The sequence below is a fragment of the Camelus dromedarius genome, chromosome 31, assembly GCF_036321535.1.
Source record: "Camelus dromedarius isolate mCamDro1 chromosome 31, mCamDro1.pat, whole genome shotgun sequence".
In the NCBI taxonomy this organism is placed as follows: domain Eukaryota; kingdom Metazoa; phylum Chordata; class Mammalia; order Artiodactyla; family Camelidae; genus Camelus; species Camelus dromedarius.
In genome coordinates, this window is record NC_087466.1 from 14,834,627 (window position 1) to 14,853,942 (window position 19,316).

Below are 19,316 nucleotides of genomic sequence, written 5' to 3' on the forward strand. Positions count from 1 at the left end.
GCTCGGCAGATGGCGAGAGGCCGAATTGGTGACGGATTGTCCATCAAATGGCACTTTCTGGGTGGTGGGGATTTCGCGGCGCCCAGGCGCAAAGTGGAATTCAGGGGACCCCCGCCCCCCCGCTGCTGTAGATGGTCCCTCCCAGAAGTGTGGTGTCGGGGGAGGTTGGCCGAGGCGGATAGATTAAGTTTTTCTTCCTCTCCTCAATAAAAGATCTTCTACTAGACTTGCGAAGGGGTTGGGAAGGGAGGTGGCCGGGCCCAGAGGGCACGCGAGAAAGGATGGGGGAAATCTTGCGATGGTGGGGGAGGAAAAGGAGGTGGGAAGCAGGATCTCCAGCCTGGTTTAATTCGGGTTCCGGGATTGCTCCTCTCAGGGTCAGGGCTGCAACTCCGTAGCCGCGGGGCCCTGGTGACAGGCGCACGCCCCGCCCTTTCTCCTCCCCAGACCTGCGGGCTTTTGTTATGCAGATGGCGGCAGGAGGCTGAGACGGAGGAGGGGGGAGTTGTGGGGAGGAGGAGAGACGGAGAAGGGGGAGGAAAGTGCAGCTCGCGCGACCAGCCTCCTCTTCCAACGTCACATTGTGAGAGAGACAAAACCCGGGCGCGCCGGAGCTCACACGCGCACGCACACACCGCCGACCCCGTCGCCTCCTCTCTCCGGCTCTGCCGAGAAAGCCAACCCTCTCTTCCCTTCCTGGGGCGCGGAGGCTCCGCAAGCTCAGAGCGCAGCCCAGAGCCAACCCAGAAGGCGAAGAGAGCCGGCAACGAGCCTTCTTTCTCCCCTGCCTGCCCGGGCTGAGGCGCCCCATCCCCCGCCCTGAACCCCGATCTCTCCCACTCCAACCCTCTCGGTTTCACGCGGACAGAGACTGGAGTCGGGTGTGCCCGTTTGGAATCCACGTTTCAGCACTTCGGACAGCGCCCGGGAGCCTCGGGCCCTTTGGGTTGGCGATGGCGAGCGTTCAGCAAGGAGAGAAACAGCTTTTTGAGAAGTTCTGGCGAGGAACCTTTAAAGCCGTGGCCACTCCGCGTCCTGAGAGCATCATTGTCGCCAGTATCACGGCCCGCAAGCCGCTGCCAAGGTAATGACCTCGTGCTTAAAAGGGAAGACCCCGAGGGTCCCCCTTTCTGGCCTGTGCCCCAGAGCCCTGAGGGGTGGATGCAGGCAGCTGGGCCAGGGCGCCTGTCTTTTCCCGTCACCACTCTGTATCTCCCGCTGGAACATGGGAACTAATTGCTTGTCTGAGGTGGAAGCTCTGAGAAGGGACGGAGAGTCCTTAGGGGGAGCAACACTACAGCAGCTGACCTGGCAGGGGCTATTCAAGAGGTTTTGCTGTCTTCCAGGGAAGGCGGTGCAGTGTAGGTGGGAGACGACTTGACTGAGAAACTTTTCTTGGTATCACAGAGCTCAGAGGTTGGGGGTGAAGGAATGGTGGTTTTGAGGTGGTTGGGGGTGTCGTACAAGAAGAGAAGATGAGGATTGAACTAGCTCAAGCCTTGTTCAGAGAGCGCGGCACATTTCTATACTCAGCTCTGAAACTAGCGAGCTCTGAATGTTTTGACAAAAGCCCATATGCTGTTCCCTCAAATACACCCTAAACAGCACCCTCCTCCACGCCTTTCTGGCTGCTGCTGAATTATCTCATCTCCAGCCTCCAAAACCAGGACTCTGAGCTCAAGAGTCAGGGAGGAGCCTTGCAAGATCATGAAGATGCCTCGGAAGAGTTTTATTTGGTTTTGCGAAAAGAATCTGATTGCTTTGAAGTCAGGCATAAGAGCTCCTTAGATGGTGGTGGAAATAGTGTGATGGGTGGAGGAAAAGGGCAAAAATGAAAGAAAGGAAGAAAGAGTGAGAAGAGGATGTGGGGTGAAAACGGAGAGGAAGGAGGTTGGGGAAAACAGAAGCGTTCCAGGACAGAGAAAACCCAATTCTGTTCATAAATCATTCAATTTAGAGGCTTTTGAGAATGCAAAGAAGAAAGCTGTGCCCTCTTTCAGGGAAAATCAAGGCTGTATAAAAACTCATCTTTTGCTGGTATTGAATGAGTGGTTGGTGGCAGAAAAAGAAAGAAGTGGACCAGGCAGAGGAGACTACTGGAGGATTTATTAATCCTGGCAGGCTACATTAGGGAGTAGATTGACAACACGTCTGGGAAAGTTCTTCGGACAGAACAGCTGCTCTAGCACAACTGAATTTGAACTTTCTAGTGGGTGTGGGGTGGAGGACTGACAGGGAATCATATCTGAAGAATCAAACTCACACTGGAGAACTTTTCGTAGTCTGATAGGGACCTGGCTCATACAGGTCTTTAGAAAAATATGTGCCCTGTGTTGGAAATGGGTGGACTAGAAATATGAGCGGTCAGCAGGATGTGGCAGGCTGCGAGCAGCAGCAGCAGCCAGTGTTTGTGGATGGGATGAGGGGACATCCTCTGACACAGGCTGCAGAAGGGGGACGGTAATACCAAATGCCACCAAAAGCTGGTGTTGCTCTGCTTGGAAGGAGGGTCTTTGCAGAGAGCTTTGACAACAGCGGTTTTATCCTCCTGGGTTTCTGCCATCCGTTCCACCTTTGGAGTGCACCTACTGTTGGCAAATCAGGGGCTGTGTTGGCCAAAGAACATGCCCTTGCAGAAAGGACTAGAGGAAATTTCATTGGAAACTAGGAGTGTGGCAATTGGTCCAGAGTCGTCCATATATTCCAGGGGTGCAGGGAGGGGAGAGGGGAGAGCAGGTTCCTGGTGGTATTTTAATTCAGAAAAGCTTGCCTGATGTCCACCTTGCTTGGTACCGCCACCTTCTGCCTGCCAGTCTGTTACTATGATGGCTTTTTCTTAGTCATATTCTCAGTCTTATGAATTGCTCACAAGGTCTCCCAACCCTCATGCTTTCTGTAGCTTTGTGCAAATCCTAACTTAATTCATATGAGACTCTTACAATAGCCAGCCCTCCGCACCGAGGTATCATTTCACCCCCTGTGTCTTCCAACATCCGAGTCTCCTTCCCCCTGAAAACCACTCCTGAGGTAAAAGTCTGAGCATACAGGCCCTAATTTATGTTGAAAGGATCCTCTTCAATAATACTTATATAACAGGCGTGGCTTCTCTGTAGAATAGATTCCAGTTTCATAGCTGTTACTCCTTGTTTGGGGTGGAGAGTGAGCAGGGAACATTTGTATTCAAGTCTTCAGGAAAGGCTGGGTTTGAGTTGCCTTTTAACAGACTGGATGTAAAGCCTGAATCATCTCCATTCTCACCCAAGCCAGCTACACCCAGCAATGGTCAGTTTCTGCCTCCTTTTTATGTTTGATATTTACTTAAGGATGAAAGTACCGTGTTTCTAAAGCAGAGTTTTTTGGAAGGAAAGGGTCAGAGGCTGGGGCATAGCATCCGCTGGGCCCCAGCACTTTCTCTCCAGGCAGTCTGGGGACTTGCTCTCATCAGAAATGTTGTTTAGTTACATGAGTCAAGCCCAGTTCACAGTCAGCAGATCTGCCCAAGTAACTGTGTACAGGAGGATGAACCACCAGCCAGTCCTGCTGGTTATGCACTTAATATTTGTTTACAGATGAGGGCTTCTCCCTGATGAACTTCCCCAGGATATTTTAAGTCTATCTCTGAAGATAATTTAGTGCCAGGATAGAAGCTTACATTCAATTCGCTGATTTCATAGCAACATGCATACATCATACAGCCACACTCCAAGCAGAACATCCCCTAGCCCCTCCCTCCCTCTCCCCCTCTGTGAGGCATACTCGATGAGGCAATATCTTTATAATGTATCAAATTGCAAGCAGATGTCTGACTCAAATATCAGAACAGTGTAGCAGAGTGGGAGGCAGTATATCACAGTGGTTAAGAGCTCAGAGTTGAGCTTCAGACGAACCTGGATTCCCGTCCTGGATCTGTCATCTTAGCGGAGCACCCTGGGCAAGTGGCTCTACCTTGCTGAGCCCGTTTTGTCAGCTTGAAAATAGGAATAATAATAGTAGCCATGGCAGGCTGTGAGTTAGGAGGCCTGAGCCAGGTAGAGCCCTTCCCACGGTGTGAGGGGCATAGTGATTGTTTAATAGACACTGCCTCTAAAACAAACAGCTCAGAGCTGTAATGGCCAAGGGAAATCAACAGTGCCTTCCAGTATTGTGTTTTTCATGCCTACCCATTTCTCTCCCGAATAATGTTGACAATAAAAATTGTGAGATTTCAACTGTTGACTGGCAACTAACTGCACTGAGACAGGGTGGGTAGGGTGGGAGGGATCCCATATTTCCTTCCCTGAGGGCAGGTTAGCTGCTTTCTTATCTGACTTTCCATCAGGGGTGGAGGGCTGGTGAAGAATTATCCGGATTCAGAATTAATTGGTACAACATCCTTATGAAATGTTCTTTTGGTTTGTGTAGAGATGACCAGGTATTGCCAGTCTAGAGCAGGCTCAAACTCCTTGAAAACCACAGTTTTGACCTCTAGTTCATCAAATCTAGAGTGACTATGTAATTTATAGTTCATAATCAAAAGTGAAGAGGGTTGCCTGGGAGTGGTTATTCCAGGATGGAAGCTCTAACAGGGACCATCCCAAGCAAACCAGGATGTAGGGTGTAGTCAAACCTCATCCTGTACCAGCTGGGAGAGAGCCAGCGCGAATCAAAAAGAAACTTGGAGTGTAAGAGACCCCCTCTTTTGTCCCTACCAAAGAAGAATCATCATCTTCCCGGGATTAATTCTCTTTGTTAATTGCTTAGTCCATAAAAGTTTGTACCAGGGAAGTTTAGACTCAAAGTAGAAAACCTAGTGTTTGAGGCCAGCTCAAACTGTAGTAATCATATCGACAAACGGAAGCGGAGGACTTAACGAACATGTAAAAATCATTTGTAATTAGCATATCGTTTGTGGACACATGAGAGTTCGTAAAGGGTTAGAGAGGTGGTCCTATTATCTAGAATAAGTGTTCCGTTTACCATGCTTTTGGCAAGCTGTTAATTTTCTTCGAAAATCCTTTCTATGCAGAAGAGTCCAGAAGCAGACTTCAGCCCAGTCCCTGTCCAAAGGGTCATAAATTCCAAACTATTAGAGATTTTACTGCATAAAGGGAAAGGTGGCCAAATTGTAAGGCAGGAAAAAAAATGCCTTTGAACCATTTAATTCAAGACTTCCCTTTGTGCCAAAAGATCAGTTAGCACATTTGTGCTGACTCTGTCTTTGGGAGCAGGGTGAGGGGCTGTTGGGAGGTGATTTCCTGACAGTCTGTGGTTAAAAGCCAGCAGACAGAGGGTCAGGAGGGAAATGCTTGCCCTGCAATGAATGAACATTTTCTCTGCGAAGGGAGTGTTATTGTTTGGGTCAAACCTTTCTCCTTCTGAAAGGTGAAATTTGTTGAATGGTGTACAAGGGTCAGTGAGGGGATCATTTCTGACACAGCTGTGTTCACTCCACAGCAGTGCTCTCAGAGACCTGGGCTGAGGTGACATATTCAGTGAAAGTTGGATGCATTAATTGAATGAGTACGCATGGTCCAGATCCAGCATCAGACTAGCCCTCTCCCAGCCCCACCCCCTGTCCTGACATGCCAAGGATGCTGATCATTGGAACCCGGGAGGCACACACACACATAGCAAATAGGTTTGACTCTCGCTAGTGTCAGAATGAAGCTCTCTAGATAGAGATGTGTGTCTGGCTGGGTGAGTAGACATGTTGGCTGGTATGGGGGCAGGAGGTTGAACTTAATGCCACCCGGAAGTGCTTTCCAGGTCTGTGGGAGTCTCCGTTAACTTCACCCCAACTCCAGGCTGCCAGAAAAGGGGGTACATCCCCAAAAGCCTAACTGCTGGGATGAGGAGAGAAGCCTGGGTCATGTACCTTCTGTCCCATGAGCACCTCAGGAGAGCCATGGGGGCACATTACATGTTTTACAATAGCCTTTCTTCCAGAGTGGCTGGACTTACCTTCCTGTGAGGTGGAAAAGTTCGCAGGGGCTTAACAAAACCGGAGTCCTTTAGTTGCTCGTTACTAAGACTTTCTCTGAGCGGAGAGAATATTCCCGGGGTTGGAAGAGGCAGAGCGGTGAAGGGCTTGGGCTCTGAAGTCAGATCGGCCCCGGCTGAAATCGTGCTGGGCTTCGCCCTAGCTTTGGAATCTGCCAGTCATTCCACTTGTCTACCCCTCGGTTTCCCCAGTGGTAAAATACCCATCTCACGGGGTTGTAACGAGATCATTCTCACTGCAGTTCCCTAAAGAGCCAGTGGAGATTTGGACAGAGCTGTTTTAAAAATCCGACAGGCCCCGAAGACAGTCTAATCAAAAGAATGGTTTCCTTCTACTGTTTGCAGGCGCTTACTGGCTCCGTGGCTTTTGGCAAGGAACTCGACCGTCTCCATCTCAGTCTCCTCATCCATAAAATGGGGTTAATCATAGCAGCCACCTCCAAGAGCTGTTGAGAGGACTGAATGAACTAATTTATGGAAAGTGCTGTTTGGCACACAGTGAGGGCTCCATCGATGTTAGCGCTTCCTATTAATAATGAATTACAGTTTTTATTATTACCGTATGCCAGGCCCATCAGGGAGGAAAAGATGAATGAAATGCGGTCTTTCTCTTTGAGGGCCTCGGAATTTAGCGGCAACGGGAGGCTTAAACAGGAGCGTGTAGGACACGAGGCAATCTTAAGTACAGTGATACAGGCAGGAGAAAAGAAAGGGGGATGTGGAAAGCCAGAGGAAGGGGAGACCTGCAGTGAGGCATGGAGTCCCTTGCTTACCGGCACATAGTAATCCTTAGTTATCTCATCTGTGAAATGGAATGATTCTTTTATTTCATCCATTTTACCTACAAATGCAAGGAATAGTCAGAATGAATAAGGCCTTTTATGCCCAACAGAGTCTCAAGAAAGATCTCTTTTCCCAGAAGAAAAAGCAGGTTAAACTCTCTGGAGGGGGCATTATCTGTTGGGGGATCCTAGTCACTGCTAATGAGGGAAGGCTCTGGAAAGGAACTGCACTTTTTATATAAATTTCCCAACTCCCCTGGCGGAGGCTCAAGGATACAGACTCTGGTGTGGGCCATTAGGTTTCCTGTCCTTCATGGTCCAGTTCCGGCTAAAACGAAATCCTGTCTGCATTCTTTGAGCAACCACTGGTGGTGGGGAGACCAGAGTGAGCCCGTACATGTCAAAGAGAAAATAAACCACGGAGCATGAATGCACAAAGTAGAAGAAGCTGCGAATAGCTGAAAAACAAAGCTGTGCTTTCATTCATTCAGCAATGTTATTGAGCTCCTTCTCGATATAGCAGTGAACAGCACGAAGCGCCTGCTGTCATGGGGAGAAAGATAATAAACAAAGAAATAAATAATAAAAGATCAGGTATAGTAAGTGCTTTAAAGAAGACTAAAGCAGGGGAATGGGGTAGAGGGTGAGGAAGGAGACTGGATGGAGTGGTCAGGGACCTGCAGAAGGGAGGGAGCCAGCCATGAGGATAACTGGGGGGAGAGCATTTGAGACAGAAGGAACAGCACGTGCAAAGGCCCTGAGGTGGAAGCATGCTTGGTGTGTTTGAGGAGTAGCAAGGAGCAGAGCGGGTGAGGGGGAGACTGACAGCAGATGACTCCCCAGATGTAGGCAGGAAACAGATCAAGCAGGGCCTTGTAAAACATTTAAGGACTTCGCAGGTCCTCAGCTCCTGGGCTGGGGAGCAGGTCTGAGGGGGCCTCCTGCCCTGTCAGTCAGGGTCCTGGTTGTGATCTGCTTCTCTTGGCTCCTCTCTTCTGACTCTAATGCAGCCAGGGATGATGTTGAACAGCAGTGTCAGAAGCTTAGCTGGGCCCCTCCATGCATTGTGGACAAGCATGAAATTTACAATCTATCTGGTTGTGATCAATCAGATTAGGAAATTGAAAAAGACACTGCATAGACTTCCAAATAGCAGTGGCAGATCTTGTTCCCATGACAGTGAAGGCTTGGTCAAGTAGCTCTCCTATCCATGCGTGCAAATGTAGGCTATCCCTGCTGCCCGGCAGCCCCCCATTCACTGCACACCCTTGGAGCTACAGTCTGCTCGCTGTCTCTCTCTTTCCCTCCCTCCCCCCATCTCCATTTGAGATTTTGCTGAGGGATCTCCCATATGCCACAGCCTGTACGTAGAGCTCCGTGAAATGAAACACGGAATTAAGATGTCATAGAGACAAAGCCAAACCAAATACAAGAACAATGCCGAACCCTAAAACAGTCATTAAGTAATTCACATCTCCGTGTGTCTGTTCAAAACAAATATTAAGATCCTCTGGACGCAAATGTTTCTCATCAGGAGAATCCCCTAGTTGTTGGATTCCCAGGGCTTACATCCCACTCACAGTTTCGCTGAGCAGAAACACCAACGGATCCCTGTTCTCTGGCTTCATTAAAAGTTAAGCTTAGGCAAGTGAGCTGGAATTTTACAAGACAGTTACCACTCCTACGGGAAGAGAGGTGCCATCTGGGCCTGAAGTGTGTGTGTTCATGGCGTGTGTGCGTGCTCACTCATGGTGGGAAGATGTGTGCTGAGCTCCCTGCAGTATTATGTGCCCAGCCCTGTGCTAAACACATTTCATCGGTTCTCTCATTCCATCCTCACAATAACTTTAGGGGAGAGGTATTTTCAAGACTGGATTTTACAGGTGCGGAAACTGAGGCTCAGAGAGTGGAAATGACCGGCTCATGGGCACATGGCTGCTAAGAGTCGTAATTGAGATAAAAGCCCAGAGCTCTTAACTGACATGTTTCTAGTCAAGGAGACTTTGCAGAAGAGGAAAAACTGAGACCAGGGAGGCAAAATGTGACTTGACTAAGGTCACATAGTCTGTAAGCATGAAACCAGGATCAAAATCAGGTCTGCCCAATGACAACTATGTTCTTCTCTCCCTAAGGTACATCCTGTCACCATGGTTTGGATTTTCAGGTCATGGGTATTTTGTTGTGTTTTGATCATCTTACTTTATGTCCAGTCATCTTAGGCAGTTGCCATTGTTGTAAGCTCATCTCACACCACTCTCAGTAATGCTGTCTTCCTCTGTCCTTACCCTCCTTACCCGTCTCCACATTGAGCCTGAAGAACCTCTTTGAAAAGCAAGCAGACCATGTACATCCTCCCTACCCCCATCTAAAGTCCTTCATCATGGTCCCTTGGTTTGTAGGACTTTAGGCCTTGGCTGACTCCCTGCCAAGGCCTAGAGTCTCCTTGTGGTTCAGCTCCTGCCCACCTCCCCAAGATCATTTCTCAAATGCTGCCCCTCTCTCCATCTGCTCCAGCTGCATCCCATTCCTTTTAGTTACTCAAATTTTCCATGCCCTTCCTGCCACAGGACCTTTGCACAGGCTGTCAGGGAAGCTCTCCCTCTCCCCTGGTGCCTAATTTACACCTAGTCCACTTTAAGATCTCAGCCTAAGCGTGGTTTCCTTAGGGAATCCTCCCACAATGCCCTAGACTAGGTCACACCTGGCATTATAAACTTTCTTCTCACTACAATACCTTTCTTGATTCTCAACACATTTGTAATTTTATATTGATTTGTGGGCTCCTTGGTTAAAGTGTACCTCTCCTAATAGACTGAGAGTATCATGAGGACTGTGTCTATTTGCTCATTGGTGTATCTCTTTCACTTGTTACATAGCAGGCGGGTCAAACAAATGTCGGTTGAATGCGTGAATTGTAATACTTACCCCCCATCAAATCATTTTCACACCTAATAATCTGAACTGCATGGAATTTCCAATATTCAAGAAACGGCAGTGTTATTTCCTTTAATTCACAGGTGAACCCTTTGAACTACCGAGGGTGGAGACCATGTCTGTCTCATTCCTTGCTTTATCTCAGCACCTAGAACAGTGACCCATGATTGGGAAATCGTTAAATGTTTGTTGAATGAATAATTAACAAGGCTTTGCAGGTATAAGCACATGGCCCAGGTAAGGAAACTCAGAGACCTGAGAAGAACATCATCAGAATTTTGTAGCTAAAGGGACCTTAGAGATCATCACATCTCCTCATTTTACATGTGGAGGACTGAGAGATATGTTTTATAATATTCATAATGTATTGGAACAACAGGCTGCATATATAATTTATAAATAAACACACTCATATAAGGGTTTTTTTCTTAGAGAGACACGAGATCAAAAGACCTGTAGGGCCCACTGACATAACTCAGCTCCTCACTTTGCAGATGGAGAGACTGAGACCCCAGAGGGGCAGGTCTTGCCTAAGGCCTGTAGCCCGAGTCAGCCTGGGTGAGCTCTGGGTTCAGGGAATTGGTGTCGGCCCAACGTCCAGGTTTGTGTTTGAGCTTCCCTGCTGTGACCAAGACACCAGACACCGCTCTCTCTTGCCACCCTGCCCCTCACTGTGAGATATGGCATCCTGCCCCATAAAGACCTTTTGTGGCATATGCTGCCCAGAGCCTGGTCTGGGGACCCTGATGAGATGTCCATCTGTGCCTAGCAGAGCAGGTGAACAGCTCTGGCTGTTCCCAGGATCATATTTCAGAGCTTTCATCCAATAAGGAGGCTTTTGTTTGGCCAGCCTCCTGCCCAGCCTCCCTTCCAAGGCCAGGTGGCAAGTGATTCTGGGGCCCAGCCCACTCCACAGAGAGTAGGTAGGCTCAGGGCAAGGATCCACCACATGGACAGTTATTTTTATCAGGAAACCGTCATCATGGTAGCACATCCCAATGACCAGCTCCTCAGAAATCAGCATCCCCTCATCTGTGGTCAGGATGGGAGGACCAGAGGGGACATTTAAGGGACTCAGATACAGCCTCTTTATTTTATAGATGGGGAGACGGAGGCAGAGAGAGCACAGGGCATTTCATGGAGCACCCGAATGTGAATGCCAGAGGTTTAGCTGAAATGTAGGTCACCTGACACCCAGTTCGAAGACACCACACTGCTCAGAGTTCCTTGGAGAAGAAGGTAGAAAAATTAATTTATTCCCAGTTTACCAATAGGGCACGTGGGTCTCAGAGACATAAAATGACTTGCCTAAAGTCACATCATGAAATAATGATACGTTATTATTGCTGTAGTGGTGGTTTAACAATTACTGTTGATCTCATTTGATTCTCACAATAGTAAGTGCCAGTTTTGTGTCCATTTTGCAGAAGAAGAAACTGAACCTCCAGGTCTTATAAAGACCCAGAATAAACTCTGGGTCTCTTGACTCAAGTTCAGTGTCCCCATCCCACTGCAGACAAATTCTCTGACCCCAGGAGCTTGTGCGCTGACCATGGATCCACAGGCCAGGGGAGGAACAGCATGACCATCTCTGGTCACTGACCAGGCTGCATTGCCAGTGTGAACCCCCTTAAAACCCCCGTCTTTCTCTACACGGAGTGTACCAGCCTCATCTTTTCAGCTGCCCTAGTGTATGCTCTTGTTTCTAAATGGAGACATCCCTTAGAGTGACATCCCCTTTAATGGCCACGGGGGAAGAGAGAGATTGGAGTAGGACCCCAAAACTGCAAGAGGGGCTTAGAGCCCAGGAGCCTTGAGAAGAAATATACCCCATCATTGCAGGGCCCGATGAGGGGCAACAGGCCCCAGACTGCAGTGGGAGGAGCATGAGTCTGGAAACCTTCTTTCCATGGGGAAGGTTGTGTATGATCCTCCAAGAAAGGACATCTTGCCACTAGGAGAGTCAGGGGTGGCCTTAAGAGTTTTTGCATCCCACCCTCCATGACTTCATTTTATAGAAGGAATCCAGCCCAGAGTAGTTGAGTAACTTGCCTAAGATCTCACAAAAGTTAATCCACAGCCTCTGGGTTCATTGTAGAGCAGTCATGGGTTCTAAGAAAGAAGAAGAGCTAACAGGATTGCCACCCGCTGCCTGCACCCATCCGCACCCTGGAATGCTGGCTGCTCCACCCTGGGTCTACAGCATTTATGGCCCTTTAGCAAATCCACTCCCACACTATCCCCAGTGGTGGTTTGAGTGCAGGCAACTAGACTGGTCTAAGTGCTCCCAGATGCCTTCAATGTCTTCCATCAGAAACACAGGGACTCCCATCTTGTGGCTTGGGCAAGATGCCATCAAAGCCACCTGCTGTTTGCTATCCCCACCCTGGTCCAAGGACTCTGCTGCCTTCCCTCTGTCTGGAAAACTTTGGTACTCTGCATACCCCCTCACCGCACCCCACCACTGCTCATCCAACCCTAAGGAAGGCATCGACTCCCATTCACCAAGCAAATGCGACTGTGACGTATGCCAAGGGAGAGGTGTCGCATAGTTGGATGAGTTCTGGCTCTGTGGTGAGTAAGCTTGGGTTTGAAATCTGTTCCACCATCTATCAGCTACATGATTTGGGGCAAGTCTCTTCGCTACCCTGACCCTCAGTGCCCTCATCTCTAACACAGCATCGGAAATCTCCAACTTGGGTGATTGCTGATTCCTGGTTTGACTATTTGAAATGGTTGCCCTTGAGCATTCAGGCTCACATTCAGAAGAGAATCAGTTTGCTAGAAGGGGAGGTCAAAAAGACACTGGAATAATACCCTCAATCAAGAACCCTAAATCTCAGGCATTATACAGATGGAGAAAGTAAGGCTCAGAAAGGAAAAGGTATTTGCTGACCCAGAGTAAAACAGTGAATCAGAACCCAGGTCTCCTGACTCCCAGGGTTCACTTCTCATTGACCTCGTGATTGTCAATGTTTCCACTTCTTTATCTGCCAAAGTTTTATAATAGCTCTTAACAATAAGTAGTTCCTGAGTACTTACTATATGCCCATCACTGAGCAAAATGCTTTATCTGCAGTATATCTCCTAACCTATTCACCCATCCTTTGAGGTAGTTAGATGGTATGATGATTTCCATTCTGTAGATGAGAAAACTAAGGATCAGAGAGGTAAGTAACTTGTCTAAGCTCACACAGCTAGGTAATGTCAGAGGTGATTTGAATCCTGTGCTGGCAACTCTTACTTACTCTTGTTGGAATTAGCTGCTCTGGCAATCTCCTGGCATAGGAAGGAAAGATCAGAAAAATTAGGAGCACCATGTGGAAACAAGGAAGTTCTTGACAAACTGTTTACATTGCTCCATCCCAGTGCCACAGTGCTGCATGAGAGAGAACATAGTTCAAGATGTATGCCCACTAGTACCGCCCAGTTTTCTTTTGGGGTGAGCAAACTCACTGAAGGAGTTGATGCTACAAGGAAGCAGCTTTCCTGGAAGCAAGTTTCCCTACGGAAGAGAGAGAGAGAAACAAGGAGATTAAGTTTTTCTTGAGGGAGAAATCTGGGGCTTCTAATTGCATTGTCTGCCCCAAGCTGACCCATTTAGGTGCATCCGTTATGCAATCACGGTCACTCTTTATAGGCACAATACTTCATGCTTGCTGAGAACTTGACTGACACATTATACATTCACTCGTCAGCTATTGTTCTATCCATTTATTTATCCATCCACCACCTAGTCATCCATCCTTCCATCCATCCTACATCTATCCATTGATCAAGGAATCATTAATTCATTTATTCATTTTTTCATCCACCCGTTCACCTATTCCCCAGCTATTTGCTCATTCATCCTTTTTCTAACTTTTCTCCTCCCATCCATCCATCCATCCATCCACTCAACCAACCAACATTTATTGAGCATCTACTTTGTGTCTTTCTTCACCATTTTCCTTTAGTCATGGTAAAGTAAGGTTTATTAATTTCATCCAACAGATGATGAGAAATAGCAGCTCAGATCATTTATTTTCGAAGAACTTACAGGTTGGACTTGTTCTCCCAAACTTAGTTCTTTCCAGGACACCTAAAGCATTGTGGTCCCAAGGAATTTAGGCATCTTAGGTTTGTTTCTTTTCTCTTTGAGGCCTTTTTGCTATTGAGATTTAAATGATTGTACATGTTCATTCTTATCAGAAACAAAGAATCACAATAGCCATGATCCTTTTTAAAAATTTGCGCAAAGGGATTTCACATCTCCCTTCTGATTATCCATTCATACCTTCACCCAGCACTAAGCTTCTACTATATGCTAAGCATAATAATGAATAAAATTTTCTCTTCTTTCAAGTTGGTTACATTCGAGAGACATGTCTGTGAATAACTAGCAATTAGCAGGCAGTCCAGGAGTTAATTTTGTCAAAAAGAGAGTTAAAATCTGAACAGGTAAAGCAACTGGCCAAAGGTCATACAAGTTAGCTGGTAATGCCATGCGATTTTAGATATCTCCTGTTCATAAACTAAGCTCTGTGCTGGGCCATTTGTAGATATAATGTCACTGTATTCACACCCCAGTCCTATGCGGTAGGTACCACTGTCCCCATTTTGTAGATGGTAGAAGTGAGGCTCAGAGAGTTCAAGCAACTTGGCCAAGGTTGCCACCTTGTAAGGGTCAGAATTAGGATTATGGCCCAGATGTGCTCGCTGATGCTGCCTTATCTCCTACCCAACACCTCCTTCCCCAGAGGCAAGATACGGAGCACAAACTATCGCTCCTGGCTGTTCTTCTGCTTTCAAGTCTCTGGGTGATCACTCCAGTGGACGCTTACCCAAAGACTGGGCACAGGTCGAGGGAGAGGGGCTGCCCAGCAGTGAGGCTGACCTCGTGGGGCTGAGTGAGGGGTTGCCTGGGGTAGCGATGGCCCCTTCTCACACTGGGCAGTTACTCAGAAGTAGAGTCAGCCAGCAGGACGTGCCATTCATTGCTAGAAGTACTCTTCCCAACAAGAGGATAATCAAACCATCCACCAACAGCAATAACTCTTCAAGAGGAGGAGACAAGAGATATTGGTAGTTAATCGTGTGTTTTCTTGAATAGAGCTAAACTCAGAGATGGCAATGCAGAGGACCACAACAAGCTGAAACACTGGTGTTGAGGAAGGACATGGGGGAATAGATATTGATTAAGTGCCAAGATTTTCCACTTCCTTGCGCTAAACTTGCAGTGTGATTAAAAGCAGCCTTACATTGTGAGAACATAGGCCCAGAGAGGTTATTTTACCTGCCCAAGGTTGCCCAGCATGGCAGGACTCTGGCCACTGGCCATCAGTTCACACGTGTTACCATGGAGACATCCCTCATTCCTGCCCAAGTGGAACCTTTCTTCTCTGGTGGGTCTCCACCCCTCCCCTCTCCTCTCTTTCCCTCTCCTCTGCCCTCCCCAACAGAGGCAATCTCATTCTACTCTGGAGAAATTTTTCTCCCTTTGTGTTTCTTCAGGATTCTCTCCGAAGTCCATAAATTCCCTTCCCTGAAAGGCTTTGACTTTTCCAAAAAAGCGAAAGCTAACAACACTCATATTCTTCCTGTTTTCAGACCTGACACATGCCTCCCCTTAAGCAATGAGGGTAGAACCCATGATCTGCTTAAATGATAAAAAAGAGAAAAGGGGAAAATACAGGGAGGAAAAAACATGTAGATTAGTGTCTCAAAATACTATCCCAGTTCCATGCGGTATTTCCTTTAAGCCCTTGAAGCCTTTGAGATGGGTACTATTATTATCTCCAATTAGCAGATGAGGAAGGTGAAGTTCAGGGAGATTGTGTGACTTCTCCAAGGTAAGACAGCCAGGAACTGGATCCACGATTCAGAGCCAAGCTTGTAAGGCCCCAGGAGTCACAATGTTCTACTGACACACTACCTGTGAGAAGAAGAAGCTATCAAAATTGTCCAGAGACAAAGAGTGACTTACTCAAGATCTTTCCACAAGTCAGAATGGGAGCCAAGTTTGCTGATCAGAGGCATATCAATCAGTACTTACATTTAATGGTTACCTCCTGCATGCCTCTGGGCCTGTGCCCATGTAGTTCTGTCTCTAAGGAAGTTACAGTCAACACCCAAGAATAAAGTTCAGAGAGGAAAGAGATACTCATTAGATTGTCAGCTAAACTTCAGACCTCAGCAACTGAGTGGGCGGGATGGCAAAAACAGTTCTATAGAGAGTGTCAACAGCTTCAGTCAATTAGTGCCTGAAGCACTGTTTTGAGACGGCTTCTGGGGCTATATCTGAGATGAGAAACAAAGAGTGCTGTGATCGATTAGTGATGTCTGTCATTGGTGCAGGGAAGGAAGGTGGCAGTATACGTGCTATAGATTTATTTTTCCCAGGAAGGGAATGCTGCAGCTTTTGGAAGGGTCAGATCAAGTATCAACCATTGAACACTTACTATGCTGTTGGTGCCATGCTTTTTACATTCATCGTTTCAATTAATGTTCATCACAAAACACCACCTCCCCCCATCTTACAGATAAGGAAACAAAACTGCAAAGGTAAGGTCACTTGCCCAAGGCTAAAGAAGCTAGACTGTGGCTAACCAGCTCTGATAACTACTGTTAAATACATAAGCCATTAGGTTGATGAATAGAAATGTCAATAGAAGACAATCCTGGGAACCTGTTAATGGATGTGTGAATGTATGTATCTGGCCAGAGGGCTTTGTCTTGTTTATCCCCATGTCCCCAGCAACTAGCACAGGACCCAGGACACAACTGATACCCAGTCTGTATTTACTTAGAACTGTGAACAGGCATTGCCTTATATACCTCGGGGTGGGGGTGGGTTGGTTTGGAGAGTAAAGAATTTAGAGAGTGGAGAGATTTGGCTGGCCATTAATGGAAGAGCATCTAGTTCAGTGCTTGGCACAAACTAGGTACATAATAAACATTTGTGGAATCAACGAGTGTTAGAGGAGTTGGCTCCTGGGAGGGATTCAGAAGACAGGACGGTCTTGGTGAAGACAGGGCTCAAGGACCAGCCTGTCCCCCGCAGATCCTCCAGATGCCAAGCTGAGCGGACACATTTCATGATCTCCTCAGGCAAGTCAGGGAGCTGAAGCAGGATGAGGAGGAGAAGGGTGTGTCCTGCACCAAGAGAGCTATTTCTGGCTTTGTGTTCTGCCGGCAGGATGCTAGGAGGCTGCAGGAGCCGGCTTTGCTGCCGGTGGGGCTCTGGACCTCAGTCAGAAAAGTGGCAGGTCTCGCCCGGAGCCCCTGAATGGAACGCAGAGGCTGGAGGCAGTGGGGAGGGCTGGCCTCAGGGAGCTCAGACTTATCCTGCCCGCATCTTTTCTCAGCTGTGTCCAGCCTCTGTTAAGTTGGGGGCAATTTATCTTATCAGCAAAATTGGCATATTGCATTTTTAAAAGAGTTTCAAATTATGAAAGCACTGTAAGATGGGTAGGATTATTATTATTTTTTCCATTTCACAGAAGAAAAAACTAGGACTAATAGAGTTTTCTGTAATAACAACAACAATAAATACAGCAACTAGAGTGTGAGTCACTTTACCAACTCACTAACGCTTCACAAAGCCCCATGAGACAGGGAATGTGCTTGTTTCTGTTTTGCAGAAGAGGAAACTGAGGTTCAGGGAGGTCAGAACTTCACCAAACCTGGTCCTCTTTGAGTCCAGAGCCCACGCCCTTAACCTCCATGCTATACGGCTTCTTTGTCGATCCATTGATTAGTTTATCAGTTAATAATTTGCGTTTATGTAGTGTTTTACGTTTTCTGGCTATTTTATGTGTGTGTGCACCTCTGAGCCGTGCTCTTGCGCTCTAAGACTGTGAAGTGGGTGGAACAGGTATTCTTTTCCTAAACATCCTTTGCTACATCAGAAGTGGTGCCTGGAGTTGGAAAGGTACTTTCTGCTCCGTACTGTGCTCTGTGTGGTACGTATGACATACGATACTTTGACTGGCACGGCAGAATAAACCCAGCACCATACTGTATTTCACTTCCCCAAGCCTCCGTTTTATCATCTCTAAAATGAGGGAAATAACTTTCTTCCAAGGTCACTGTGAGCACTAGAGTTAATAAGTTAGAGCCTAACACATCCGGCGGGCACATCAGAGAGGCAAAATTTTTATAGACAAGCGAAAGCTAAACGCGTTCAACACCAGCAAACCAGCTTTACAAGAAGTGTTACAGGGACTCCTTTAAGTGAAAAAGAAAAGGCCACACCTAGAAACATGAAAATTATGAGAGGGGCAAACCTCTGGCTACACACCTCCGAGCCTACCATTTTATAGGAGCGAGCAAACCTGCTCTGGCTGCTTCTCTTTAAGGACAGGGATGAACCGTTCGGAGGTGACTGGCGGGGGTGAGCGTGGTCATCTGTAACTGAGCCGGAGCACCATTTACTCTTAGCATCCTCTTCTCGCCCCTTGCACAGCTAGTCGCTAGAAAGGAAGGGACCTGGGCCCAGAGCCATGAAATCTCCAATATATTTAACCCTGGTGAACCGTGTGTCCAGCGATTGGTCCTGTATTAAAAATCATGGTGGTGCTGGTCTCCATTTGGGCAAAGCCAGACCAGAACTTTAACCAGAATTGGGTTAAACCGTTTCTAGGTCCAAGGAACATCCCTAGGAAAATAGAGGCAAAAAGAAGAACACGGAAAATGTGTTAAGCATCGGAACCTGGATTTTGTGATTATAAGTCATCTGGCCATGGACAGCTGTATGTCCATGGGCTGTAATTATGCTTGTTCTGAGTTTTCTCAAGAAACAGCTAGAGGTGAAGGCATTGTGCCCAAGCCAGACCTCCATGGAAGCTTAGCACTCTCCATGGTCTTGGGATTGTGACCAATGGGGGAGCCTGGGAGGCATTGCCGCTGGCGAGACGGGGCTTCTTTCACATCTCATCTTCTTTCTTATAAATCCCTCAGACACAAGAATCGATTCCCGGCACTCCTTTTGTCCACGGAACATACTCTCTCACCATGAGAGAGCGTCTGCTAGCTACTCACACCATTTACATTCAAAGAATATGCAGAATAGATACCATCTTGGGTGTCACAAGAAGGTCAGTGAATGAAGACAGTGTAGTTAGGGCGGCTTCACGTGCTCCGATCATGTATTCCTTGTTCCTCTCTTAGTCCTGTGTGCTTTGGCGGGGGGGCTTTGCTTCACACCGCCATGCGGGAGTCTACCTCCGTGGCATGGCTGCAGGATTATGTGGCCAGATGCAGCTGGAAGATGAGGAAAGTAAACCAGGGTGGAGAGGCCACACTTGCTCTTAACTGCCTCCACCTTGAAGGGACCCAGTACTTCTGCGTACACCCCGCAGGCGCAAGCTGGTGACAGGGTCCCGCCTGGGTGACGAGGGCTGGATGGGTAGTAACAGCATGTCTGGCTGGAAAGGGAAGCGGATTTGGGGCCATCCTCTCCCACACACAGGAATCGCCTTTCATTCCTGCAGTCACATCCGGGGGTGAGCATCTGAGGCCTCTCTGTTAAGCTCTTTCTCCACGTCAGAGGAAGAGGGCGGGAAAAATAACAGCTATCATCTATTGAGCGTTTCTGTGACCCAGGCACTGTGCTAAGCTCTCCGCATGCATCAGCATGTT

General features: G+C 47.6%; 1 protein-coding gene across 1 annotated transcript in view; it reads left to right on the forward strand.

Moving 5' to 3' along the window:
- The first annotated feature begins 528 nt into the window (after window positions 1-528).
- The window catches only part of SRRM4 (serine/arginine repetitive matrix 4), a 140,639-nt gene continuing 121,851 nt past the window's right edge, over window positions 529-19,316 (forward strand). Inside the window, exon 1 of the mRNA XM_010998689.3 lies at window positions 529-1,084. Within this exon, the coding sequence (XP_010996991.3) occupies window positions 954-1,084 (131 nt within the window). The 5' untranslated portion in view covers window positions 529-953. The remainder of the gene's footprint in view (window positions 1,085-19,316) is intronic.